The 13,318-nt window shown below is 30.8% G+C and overlaps 1 protein-coding gene and 1 long non-coding RNA gene across 2 annotated transcripts; both read left to right on the top strand.

The window, feature by feature from the left end:
• The first annotated feature begins 308 nt into the window (after positions 1-308).
• LOC116772923 (CLIP domain-containing serine protease HP8-like) lies at positions 309-5,630 on the top strand. Its single transcript, XM_032665232.2, has 7 exons — positions 309-541; positions 3,581-3,720; positions 3,801-3,954; positions 4,253-4,358; positions 4,443-4,627; positions 4,974-5,075; positions 5,179-5,630. The coding sequence occupies exons 1-7, from the start codon at positions 478-480 to the stop codon at positions 5,487-5,489; spliced, it is 1,062 nt and encodes a 353-aa protein (XP_032521123.2). The 5' UTR covers positions 309-477; the 3' UTR covers positions 5,490-5,630.
• Positions 5,631-11,136: 5,506 nt separating this feature from the next.
• On the top strand, positions 11,137-11,765 carry LOC133320340 (uncharacterized). The gene is made up of 2 exons (XR_009753729.1): positions 11,137-11,224; positions 11,343-11,765. It is a non-coding gene; the product is annotated as an uncharacterized LOC133320340 (long non-coding RNA).
• Positions 11,766-13,318: the final 1,553 nt, after the last annotated feature.

Below are 13,318 nucleotides of genomic sequence, written 5' to 3'. Positions count from 1 at the left end.
ATAAAGAGAATTAAGAATATTTCAAGCGAAGTATTTTTTAAAGGAAGTAAATTAAAAAGGTTGAAGGATTTTATTTTTGAAAGTATAAATACAATATGTAATGATGATCTGAAAGACTTTTAATTTTTAAAGGGAACTTAAGTTCATTTTAATAGAGTGCAATGACTTTCCTAGCGTTCGGTTTAAAAATAATGCTATATTTTGATAATTGTAAGCAAATCTTTATGAGTACATTAGAGACAAAAAACATCTCAGCCTCAACTCTTATGTGATAATCATAGTGACGTAGATATTACGACCAATGTGACTTCAGATGAGCTTAGCTCGTGTCCGTCGAACGACGCCTTACGACGTTTAACCTTTGTTTAATATGTATATATTTTTATATTGATAACCAGTGTCAGGGCTTACAATCAGTAACAGTGGCGCAGGGAAGGCGACTGCGTTTCGTTATTTTTTCTCATGAATTGAATCACAATGTATATTAAAAAAACTGGAATTATTGTGTTACTCAGTATCGTGTTGTCGGCTACCGCTGAAGGTAAATTACTTGATTATTATGTGTCGTTATGTGCTATTGCGAAGTGATTATATAGACTGTATGGTTGTGTCGATGTTGGGTGATAGCATATAATCTGTAACGATGTTTACAAGAACTCATCAAGTATTGTCTCATATAATAATAATTATATGTTTTTGGTCTTGTTTACTTTGTTTCTATTGTGTATAATATTTTGTTGTGAATGAGGTGTCCGTTTATAGGTAGTTTAGTTATCCTAAACGTAAAATAAGTTTTTTCGTGATCAAATCATTGCAAGCAATAATAGTAAGCGTTTGCGGAAAATTTAAATATTTATTTATTTGATGTAAAATGATTTGATAATAGGCGGCAAATGCTAAATCAAATGTAACTATAAAAAACGTTACTTAAAATTTTTGTAATAATAGAAAGTAAATTAATATATATACAACTAATAATATGTTCAAAATATTTCGTTGTTGTTGCGTCTAAAGGTTTATTTAATAGACGTGACTAATATAAATAAACAATGAATTAACACAGACGAATATTCATCCTAACAATTTATGTAAATATATATGGAAATAAATATTTGTTTGCGCGTCGATTTGAGCCGGTTTTATGTACACTTTTTTTATTGTACTTATGAAGACTTTTGTTGAAAATAAAACATTAAGAAATTGCTTTATGGAAACTGTAAAGAAAGGTTCAATTTCCTTTACATAGCATTTACGTGAATTTGCTCCTTCAGTGTTACAGTAACCCAAAACGCCTTGAAGGTTTTTATTAAAAACTCCCAATAAAGACTCGAATTAAGCCTTTTACATACATATGTTTATAAAATTTAAAAGGATTTAAATTATTGTCTTAATATTTATCTATAAAATATGCATTGTTGATCTGGGTACACTTTTCATTATAAAATCTGTTTTATCTCACAAATTTTGTCTACGTTATTAATTTAGTAAAAAATTAAACCATGAACTTTTAAAATTTACGCTAAATTTATAGTGGCACAGACAAAAAAATAATTAAAAAAAGGTTTTATTGCAATTAGATTAATTTTTGTTAGTTATTTTAGCTTATTACGAAAGATGATGATGAAGATGATGAGAAGAATATGTATATATTTCACAATTAACGTGAGTCTTGAGAGTTTACTTAAAGATTTTGTATTTCCTTATACTTATATGACAATTTAAAATACCAATAGAACAGGATTTTATGACATTATATTTGTATGGAATTGATAAGGTCAATGGAGTGTCAGATGATTTCTTGGAACACTATCCAATAATATAACTAAGATATTTATTATAAATAATTTTAATAATGTACACAATTATAAAGTTCTGTTGTCAGTGGTCGTTACATATAAGTAAAAAAAACAAGTTTGATATTGACGAGCCAAACAAGTTATTGCTATTTAAAAAAGTTTGTGTATCTGAGTGTTTCTGTCTTTAAAGATACGGTTACGGCTTCGGCGTCATTGACCGTCTTTTGTAGGTTCTTATTGAGTTGTAATTGTCTAAGTCTTGTCTTTGACCATTTCTAAACATTTCAATAGAATTAAAATTGTCGCTTTGTAGATGTTAGTATTTGGTATGTTTGTTTTTTTAACAGTATCGACAAAATATTAAAGTTTATAAGCGATTGACATCACAAAAACAGATTACTGTTTTTCCCTATTAGCTATATCAAGTGGTTCCCGAAATCCTTTGATTACACAGGCTCTTTTTAATGTGTAGTGTGTAATTTGTGAAGTGGTAGGATATAATTGAAATACCTGATTGTTGTATTTTTGAATAACCTGTAATCTGTAATAAAATTTGTGAATTATCACGCTTAGGTCAAAAGAGATGGGTTATGATTATAGACGATCAGATAGACAATTAATCAAAACGTATAAGAGTGGAGGCAAAGTTTTGCTACAAGGAATGTCCTGCAGAATTATGGAACGGTGATTTGAAAAAGATAATTATTAGCAGTTAGAAGAGGGTTACCAAAAACCAGGACAGTCGGTACACTTTGGGCTAGGCGATTGTACATACAGTAGCAAATGGCAATAGTTTGAAATTTTTAATTGGTTGACCGGAGAATGTTGAGCTAAACTAAAAATCTGTAAATATTTTAGGGAAATAAATCGTATTAAAAATTAAAATAATATATCCATATACTCGAATACAAAACTCCGTTATAAAGGTTTATTAGGTTGCGTAAGGGAAGCAACTAAAACGGTTTTTAATATTTAAAACTATTTAATTATTTACGGAGTTTCATTTATTTTTAAACAATTTATGACTTTAAATGTCCACTTTATCAGATAAACAAGGTTAATATTTAACGTAATCGATAATATATAGTTTAAATGATAGGCTTTATAGTTTACTTTCAAACTCTTTTTATTTACTTTAACGTTTGAAAACATCCGTTACTTTATCATCACGGCCAGGCGCGATGATCAGGATGGTTATGTGAGGTTTCAGGAAACCGTGTGAGTTGATCCCACCTTTACCCATTAAAACAATCAACGCTATAAATGAGGACACTCGTCGCCATAGTGGGATGTCCTTACCTCCTCTTCTCGCAGAAGAAGGCCATTGTGAGCCAACATCTTTATCTGCTGATCATGACGAACAGAAGCGAAAGGTTTCCACTCATCAACTCTGTGCGTCGGTAAACTATAGAAGAGCATTAATCCAGGTTGTGAGGAGCCGTGTCTTTAAGCTAATTAGAGTACTGGCAAGCGGAAGTAGCCTTCTTTCAAACGATCTTCTGTAGGTATCCGCCGAAGTGTTCATGTCTAGTTCCAATCTGCACAACATGGAATGTTAATGTTCATTACCGTCGGGTAAACCACGGATAGAAGTGAAAAAATAGTAGCCGTGACCTGAAATTTTCGTTGAGAAAAATTGTAGTAATTATAATTATGTACTATAAGGATAAAAATTATGTTATATATTATAAAGAACATATTTATATATATGCATAGTGAACTCTAAATAGAAAATAAATAATTTGTTTCAAGCAAATTCTTACAAAATTAACCATTTTTTATAGCACTCTGTAAAAATGGGGCGAAATGTGTGACATTAGAAAACTGCTCATGGATTTTTGATAGCCTTCAAAATGGTTCAGATGTATTAATGGCTCTATTGAGAAGACTGCACTGCGGCTTCGACAAACATAATAATCCTAAGGTAAATATATATATATATATAGACGCAAAACTATGACGTGAAAAAATGCTTTTTGTTAATAGATCTTTGTTCTTGTTTAGATTTGCTGTCCATCACAGTTCGAGATGAGAGGCGGTCTTGACTTGCTGCCAAACACTACTGTCTGTGGAATTCAAACCAATGATAGAATTGTTGGAGGACAACAGGCAGACCTTGACGAACATCCTTGGATGGTACTAATCAAATATGAAATACGTAAGTGTTGTTGCATTTTTTATTTTAAAGTACTTAATTAAGTTTCCTAAAAATAAAACTTTATACTATTTTAAAATATGTATAATGAAAAGTAGGTTAGAGTTTACTGTAAAAAAGGCTGCAATGCTCAGTAAGTTATTTTTGGTTGCACTGTTGATGAGATTTACAGTGCAAACATTATTAAATTAATCATATTATAGTAACAGCCATACTTGACCTATGGTTAAAATACGAAATATCTTTACATTATGTAATACTGTTTTCGATGATATAAAACAAAAATATGAAATTATTACAGCTAAAGGAAGTACTTTTGCTTGTGGGGGAGTTTTAATATCACCTAGATATGTCATGACGGCAGCCCATTGTGTCAAAGGCTCAGATCTTCCACTGAACTGGAGACTGTAAGACTATTTCTGCACTTTATTTATTCTATTTATTAAGTTTACTTATTTATTATATACTTTAAGCAATTTTATTTTTTTAAGATCGCAGGTACGTCTTGGTGAATGGAACGTGGCTACCAAAACGGATTGCGTAAGAGATGATTGCAGCCCAGATCCATTAGATATTAATATTGAAGAGATAATCCCTCACGAAGACTATGACCCTGATAAGGGTCAGCAAAACGATATCGCGCTTTTGAGACTGGCACGGAATGTTGCATTCAATGGTATATTACAATGGTTAATTTTAAATTTTAAAATCAATATTATTTGTAAGTGATATAAGTTTTTTCGTGAATGTTTTTTATTTTTGTATAATATACTCCCACTGTGTCTTAATAATATTATTATTATTTGCTTAACAGCTTCACGATTATGCTAAATCAAATATTGTTACCTACATAAGATGTGATGAACAAATAAATACAATTTTTTACCTCTTCGTAAAATAATCTTATATTCTTCTATTCATATTTATAGTTCCGTAACTCACATGTAGTTTAAGACGTCAGTTAATATATTACAAATTCTAATAAATAAGTGATAAATATTAACTTACTCATTGTTTCTTAGATTTCGTGAAACCTATTTGTCTTCCTGTAAACTCAGCATTGAAGAAGAGTACATTTGAGAATATTGATATGGAAGTAGCAGGTTGGGGGAAAACGGAAACAAGTAAGATATATGTTTCTCAGATCTTATAATACATAGCTACTTTAACATGTATGTACTGACTTCAGAAGTCGCTGGTTTTCTTATGTAAAATTTATATTTTCAGAACTATCATCGGATATCAAATTGAAGGTTAAAGTTACTGTCAGAAATACAAATGATTGTAAAGAAATTTACGAACGGGCGAATCGCATAGTCACTGAGAAGCAACTTTGTGCTGGTGGTTTAGAGGGTCAGGATTCTTGTAGGGGAGATTCCGGTGGAGCACTTATGGGGCGAGTCGATGCTACTAAGAACTGGATGGCAGTTGGTGTAGTCTCCTATGGACCCTCACCTTGTGGTACAGCAGGATGGCCCGGCGTGTACACGAGAGTCACAGCTTTCACTGACTGGATAATGTCAAAATTGCAACCCTAACCGTATTGAAAGTGTTATATAGGTGTCACAAAATGTTATACAAAATAAAATGTACATCTATAACTTAAAAACGAATATATAAATAGATATACTCCAGAGAGGTGCCATGACTTTAACTATAAATATCTTGATTTTTTATTATATTTGGTTTTTATTTTTATACATTTTCCGTTGGTAAAATTTAAGGCATAAGAAAAAATGAGGTATGCTACTGATATATTGTAAGAGTTAAAGTTTACATCATAGAACCATAAGGAAAGGTTACATTTGGAGGTTATGAAGTTTGTATACAGTACTGACGGTTAAGGTTAGTAATGTGCCAAAAAGTACCTCATAGTTATACTACATTTCTAAAGTTTTCAAAACCTTGTAACAGTATAAAAGCTTTTATATCATAGGGTATGATGAAGTTTCGTAATAACATAAAAGATATGTATGATATTGAAAATCAACCGAGTCTCGATAGGCAAAAACAGATTGAGGAAAAATGTGCCGGTTATGCTGAACATTTAATGCAAATTTTTCTCGCTTATACATTAATAATGAATCTTTAGTAACAATATCATCTATTTGTCTCTCCCTTTTGCTTTAATAGAATGACGAGTGAACGTATATCAGCAGCTAATCAAGAAAATCTGTTCGGATTTATATTAACTAAAAATATTTTACGTATCGAACTTACTCTTAAAAGGCGTCATAACAAAAGTGATACCTAACTAATAACATTCCTTTATAAAATCGTTTACATTTAACAATAACATTTTATTAATTATTAATGCAATAATGTGACCTTCAATCTAGGGGTCGTTATCTTGTAATAAATTTTATTGTATTTATATTAGGTAATACTTTAATAATGATTGTTTTGTGTAACGCATTAAAATGAGAACACTTAAAAGTTTCCTTACGATTAAAAGTTCTTTCTTATTTAAAAAATAATTCACTATGAAAGTGTTTAATAAATTAATTCTCCAAAATTTTATGAATTCAAGGTTCATGAGTTATATAATTGATTTATATTATTTTAAATGAACTATGGATATTGTATGTTCTCTATTGTTTTATTTATTACCTAGATTTTGTTTATTTATTCACAATGAATTTTGGAGTCTTAAAAGATTTGCATAAAAATATTTTTATATTTGTTCTGGAAGTTCTGATTAGAGGCAAACGACGTAGCTGTGTCTGCCTAACTTTTGAGTACTGTTAGAAAGTGCTGGAACGCCGCTCATTTCTCGGATCGCTTGGTGCCTCGCTTATGTAAAATAGATTAAATCGAAACTAATAGGTACCTTTACGTACGAAAAATTTAAATTAAGTTATTTAATATTACAACAAATTAGAATTTAGTCAAGAGTGACAAAGGAAAATACGTTTCTGACTGATTAATTATCCCAGATGATCTTGTTGATCTCCCCACAGTTTATCAAAGCGGAAAATAATACATGAGATTGTTACTCTCATTTCTTGTTCCATTACGATCCTTGACCGATGTTTGTTCTTAATTTCAGACAACAATCTTAACTCGCATCTTTCTATTTAAAAATGCCGTTTATTTAAACTCCACAGTCTTTTTAAGAATGTGCATGTTGTCGTTACAGACATAATTATTTAATTTATAAAATATATTGCACAAAAATGTTAGTTTAAGCAAACAACTAGTTCGGTGACATATTGAAGTTTCCATGACACTCTTGCTTTACAAAGGTGTGAACTTCGTTGTGCAATTCGGACACACGAAATAAAACATTTCCGCGTAAAAACCATTGTGAATTGCTGTAATACAGAAGAACCGCATGTTCAGCTCTCAAATCAATGTATGGTCCTTTAAAAAATCTAACTTTTGTTAGCCTTCTTTTAATGTAGTTTACCGCATCAGTGACGCGTTGTAGCACTTTGTTTAATTCAGAGCTCACTGAAATTGACACAAGAACTTGCCTACGGATGGTAGAATGGATTTTTATAAAAGTAGGCGTTTTTTACGAATAAACGCTATACGTGCTAGATTTGAGTCGAGCATATGGGTATGAGAAAGAAGAGTGTAACTAATTTCAGGTTATGTAAATAAATGTTACAAAGTACAAATACAAATAAAATTAATCATGTTTTTTTTCCAAAAAAGGCAGAATAGCAATAACTCTTAAAGTAAAGTTGTAAATTAAATTTTGTATTGTAGCTGAGCTCAAATGCTATCGGCTAGGTAAAAACTCACTGTGCGTTATGGCCAGTGATTTTATAGTAATTTACATTAATTTGTGTATTTTTAAATTTCATTTAATTTTTTCGTAAGTTTGTAGAAAGTAAACACGCTGTTAATCGTAAATGACAAACAGTATGGTTACCCATTGATAAAGCCTATCTTTATCGCAGTAAGACCAACATATTTCACACAGTCTAATAATGAACAGTTTTTTCGAGTATATAGCACTGGGCTTATTATTACATTATAAAAGTTTATAATATAGGTAGTTTTACGTTTTAATATATTTTGTAAGTTTCTCAGCAATTTTCTTAATTTTTTTATGTAAGAACGTTCTAAGAAATATTTGAGACAGTTTTCAAATGACAAAAAATGAAATCGCTAAGTGGTCCCCCAATTTTTACTTGAGAACGTCGTGACTATATATACTCGTAAATTAAACTTTTAAGCCATTTTTTTTTATTTTTGGGTATTTATTTAGTTTATTTATTTTATTTAGTCCCATATTTGCAAATAATCTCAATTTTAAAATAGTTACGATATTTCTAGACTACTAATTCTTTTCGATTGTGAATTATTTTGCAATATATTAATTATTTGTGCGCTTTCAAGATTACTCCCATTTATGAAAAAAAAATCATTGAACCCAAAAGAATTTTTATATAATAATCGCAGTTATATATAAAATAGGAAATAATTTTGCTTATATTAACTCGTAGCGTCCAAAAAATCCATTGCGACTTTTGACCTCTTATTTTATATATGTGCTTATTAAAATTAGTGTCAACGGAACAGGGATGGTTGATGGATTTACGTTTCCTTTTTTCAAAATGGATATTAAAGAAATTGATATAATTTTATTTCTCAGTATTCCGGCGTTGACTTCTGTTGAAAGTAATTTAATTGATTAAAATTTTAAATATCCAATCCATATCCATGTAGTGATATATAAAATAAATTTATTCAAGGCAAAATTATTGTATATAAATTGTGTACCAAAAAAAATTTTCTGATAGCGATATCATCGTGATGTTATTTACTGTATCTAGCAAATATTGATATGTTTATGTGTAATCGATGGACACGTACGAATAATTTTAATACGTCTCAATTGAATCTTGAGATGTATAGCTATAAGTATATATTGCAATTTTTTTTGTTTGGTTTGCTAAACAACTGATTTTTAATGAAACAGACTTACCTCACCTATGTAATAGTGGATTTTAATTAAGTAACATATTAAATTTTATTGATTGGAATCATCAAAATTATTCATTAAAGTTGTTGTGGCTTGATTGAAACAAAATATTGCACAAACAGCAAATTGAAATAATAACTCATATAATTAATAAATAAGAAAAAAATATGTTTTCTCGCAGGCGTTTTATAATTTAAAATGCCGATAAAACAGGATTTGATATAAAATGTGTTTCAAATCGATAAGGTTAACGGAGTATCTCAGACGTTTTCTTGGAACGCTATCCAACGACGAGTATAAATTATAATAACATACACAATCATAATATTTTGTTCTCGATCGCTATCATAACAGTATTTACCCAATGACTGCTATTCCGAGTACATCGACTAGCCAATCAAGTGCTAGTCATTTAAGAAACTTGATATGAATGAGATTTTGTTTTTTTAAATACAAATTTATGGCTCCAGCAATATGACCGTTTTTTGTTAAATCTCTATACCACTATAACTTTCTATGGGGTAATTTCTTTTGTATATTTGTCAAGTTTGCATTGAAATTGACTGAGCCATATGATCTTGGTAAAAGTAAGGTACATTCATATTCTGATAGAAATTGATAAAACATTGGAATGAAACGTAAATAAACGATCTGTGTCATCACAACAGCCCAACTTTTACTTATAAAGTTTTTCTTGAACACGTCTATACAGTCATTTTCAATCATAGTTTTGGTAAAACCTAATTAAAATAAATAACTCTTTTAGTTACGTGAATCATTTTATATTTTTCAATTATTACTCTATTTAAGGACTTCTCACTTATCGTTTTAACTTATGTAGATATTTTTAGAAGTCACTAAACACTTATTTGTAATAATATAAAAGGTGTAAAGTTTTAATAGATTGTTAGCTAAATATTTCACACCCATGTTATATAGTTTATGTCGCTTAACTTTTATGGAATGTTAATAAAAAGAAGAGCGTGAATGGCCCGCTTTGTTTCGGTTGATCACTTTGAACAGAATAAAATCATTCGTCAAAAAACTTCGCGAGCAGAGTTTCCACGCTGTGGAAGTGGGCTGAGTAAGATCAGTTTATTAGAACAATGATTTTCGGTTAGACTTACTTACAAAACTAGTAAACAAAGGTCGACTTTTCAAGTTAATTATTGTGAAAGATCAAAAATATTAGATTGTATTTAAATAAATTTCTCCTTTTGAAAAATTTAAACGAAATTATTAAAGCCGGAGGATTCGCTTTTAAATGTGGGGGGAGTGTTAATATCATCACCTTATTTTGTAAAAAATTTACAATTCTAAGTAAAATTATATTAAATGACCATAAATACGATTATGTTAAGTTTACTGTTAAAGGCAAATATGAAATATGTAATGGCAAAATTATGCTGTAATTATATCTAAGCTTTTCAAGAGTATACATTTAAATAAAACTATGACTCTTTGATATAGGGAAAACAAAATGATATCGTGCTATTGAGACTGGCTCAGGAAGTAACATTTAACGGTATGCAAATACATTTTCTGTTAGTAAAATAAGGACTGCAATAGACTCAAAAAATAAGGATAAGTTGTAAAAAAATAATAATAAATTATTTAATAATTAAAATTAAAAAAAACATTAAAAATTAAGAATTCTTGGCGGGATTCTGCTTTTATGGCATCGGTAATGTTAGTATTTCGAAGTATTTGTATGTTCTAATCACTTTATATAAATTTATTGAACATTATTATTAAAATTTTGAATAATCGTATTTAGGTTGTATGTATTCAAATAGGTAGATTGTAAACAATATTTACATTTTGATATATTTGCTTATATATTGATTTCCTATTTTTCAATTTAAGCTTTCTTGTGAAAATGCTGCTCAACAAACAAAATCAAAGGAATTTCCAATGATTTCATAATAACGTTATATCTTTGATATTTGTTCACAGGATCGAATACGTATTGCTTTTACCATTTGGTACAAAAATAAGTCTACCCTCTTTTTTATGTAAACTATTTACAGAATAAATTAAATTATACGTATAAACGTAAATACATTCTCATAAAGAAGGAAATTACATCCTCGTTGTCTGGAATTCGTAAGATTAAATGTCGATTTGTAAGATAGAAAAATATACGTCATTTATATACAACTGAAGAAAAAAATATATCTTTAAAATTCTGTTTGATAAGTATCTAACGCACGTGTTTCATGTTTTGGTGTTTTGTAGATTTTGTGAGACCTATCTGTCTTCCCTTAGATTCAACATTAAAAAGCAATACCTTTGAAGGTTATATGGAAGTAGCAGGGTGGGGACAAACGGAAACAAGTAAGTTATCTTTATCGATTTGTCATCTGTCAAATGAAAAAGTATATCTTTTTACTATATTTGAATTTAGAATACAATCTGCTGGTTGACTATATTAATGCTATATTTATGTTTTTAGAGTCATGGTCAGAAATTAAAATGAAGCTCAGTAAGAGTTAGAAATACAAAAGATTGTAAAGATATTTACAGGCAGATAGATGTAAAGATCACTGAGAATCAGATTTGTGCGGGTGGCCTAAAGGGTCAGGTTTCTTGTAGGAGAGATTCTGGTGGAGTACTTATGGGGCGAGTCGATAATACTTAGAACTAGATGGCAGTTGGTGTAGTCTTCTATGGACCCTTACCTTGTGGTACAGAAGGATGGCCAGGCGTATACACAAGAGTCACAGCTTTCACTGACTGGATAATGTTCAAACTTCGACCTTAATTTAAAAAATGTTCTGTTATAATGATACGAATTTGTCAGAAAAAAATTGCAAATTAAAAGTTAAAAGCAATAAACTTTTAATTGTTAATTTTACGATATATATTTATGTATGTATTTATGGTTTTATTGTAAAAAAAAAGCCTTTGGAACCCTCGGTTATCATATCTTTGGCACAGTACAAAACTAAGATTTTTCTCTTATGTGATTACTATAAATACAGAGAAACGACCAAACCCACAGATGATGTATTCAAAAAAGTCAGACTGAAATTTTTTTTTTTAAATCATCACAAGTTTAATACCTGTCCCCTTAACCACATATCCTTTTCTTTAAAGAGATTTGTACATCAGAGAAGTACTTCCGCTGGAAATTCTGATTCAAACAGAACACTCAGAAAAGTGTAAAAAAAATTGGAAGAGTCGAGAATTTTTTCTAATTAAGAATTATAAGACTATTATAACGCTGGAACTTTTATCTTCATATTAATTATTACCGGTTATTGTAAAATAAAAATGAGAAACGAAAGAAATGAAATAAATGTAAAAGAAAGATTGTTTTGTATCCTGAGAGATTTAAGGTTGAAAGGCGTTCAGTAATAGATAATAATTTTGTAGATAAAACAGGGTTTCTATTTCCGATAATTTTAATCGGACTTAATATTTTTTTAAATTGTAGATACACTAGTTAAGATAATTTTTTTATCATCTACAAAACTTTATCTGAGGGTTACATCATTAATAAGTTTTAAACAGGACGCATTAAATATTTGGTAGCTTCTTTGGTACAGAAAGCAGAATATCAGAATTGAAGATCATTCCAGGATCACAATCCTCAAAAGAATCCATTCATATTTTGATTATTTTTCCAAAAAATAGTCTTAAATATATTCCCTAAAAATATCCTAGAGAAATCTAGAAGTAATTTTCCTTCTGGTATCTTAAAATTTATCATAGGTTAGTTAACATAATGTCGCATCTTCAATACCTTGCGTTAGTGTAGATTCTGTAAGTCTGGATACCCATAGGGAAGTCAATATCTCGGTGCCCGGAGTAAGATCCGGGTTTAGTCGGCTCCGGCCACGGAGACTCTGGAGCCGGAGTTTCTGCGAGGCGTCGTGAGTGCCTTATTCCCTGCGGACACGGCGCATGCGATGCTCGCAGAGACTGAAACTTCATGCGAGCCGGAACGGGCGGTGATTATTGCGCCCATCTCTCTGGATGCTCACTTACGCATCGTGGGTCAAAACCTGGCCAAGTGACATTTCCAACGGATTTAACACTCTTCCCTTCGTTGTTATCGAAGACGTCTTCAGCTACCATGTTCTGCTATATAACATCCGGCGGACCATCGAGTTCTATCTTCGCGATCGAGAAATCTCGTTCGTGGGGAGTGATGGTGTGGTCCATCGCCACGAGATGTGCTGCGCTGTTCCGCAAGGTCGGTCAAACCGAAACCTTCCTATTCTAAGGCGCCAGCATCAACATCTCCGCATCGAGCTCAGTCCTCGGACGGAGTATCTGGGCCTGATTCTGGATGGTAGGTAAAATTTCCGGAAGTACAATCGTGGTCTTGTCTCCAAATTACTTGGGACAGCGAAGGCTCTCTCAAGACTTCTGCCGAATCTCGGTGGTCCGGGCGCATCCTGTCAGAGATTGTACACCGGCGTG

Source organism: Danaus plexippus, assembly GCF_018135715.1.
Source record: "Danaus plexippus chromosome 18 unlocalized genomic scaffold, MEX_DaPlex mxdp_20, whole genome shotgun sequence".
Lineage (NCBI taxonomy): Eukaryota > Metazoa > Arthropoda > Insecta > Lepidoptera > Nymphalidae > Danaus > Danaus plexippus.
The sequence above is the reverse complement of the archived record's forward strand: the minus strand, read 5'-3'. Positions and strand labels throughout refer to the sequence as shown.

Coding starts and splice junctions, on each gene's coding strand:
- LOC116772923 (XM_032665232.2), top strand. CDS start 478: ATGTATATTAAAAAAACTGGAATTATTGTGTTACTCAGTATCGTGTTG. Junction 3,955..4,252: donor ACTAATCAAATATGAAATAC/GTAAGTGTTGTT, acceptor AAATTATTACAG/CTAAAGGAAGTACTTTTGCT. Junction 5,076..5,178: donor TTGGGGGAAAACGGAAACAA/GTAAGATATATG, acceptor TTATATTTTCAG/AACTATCATCGGATATCAAA.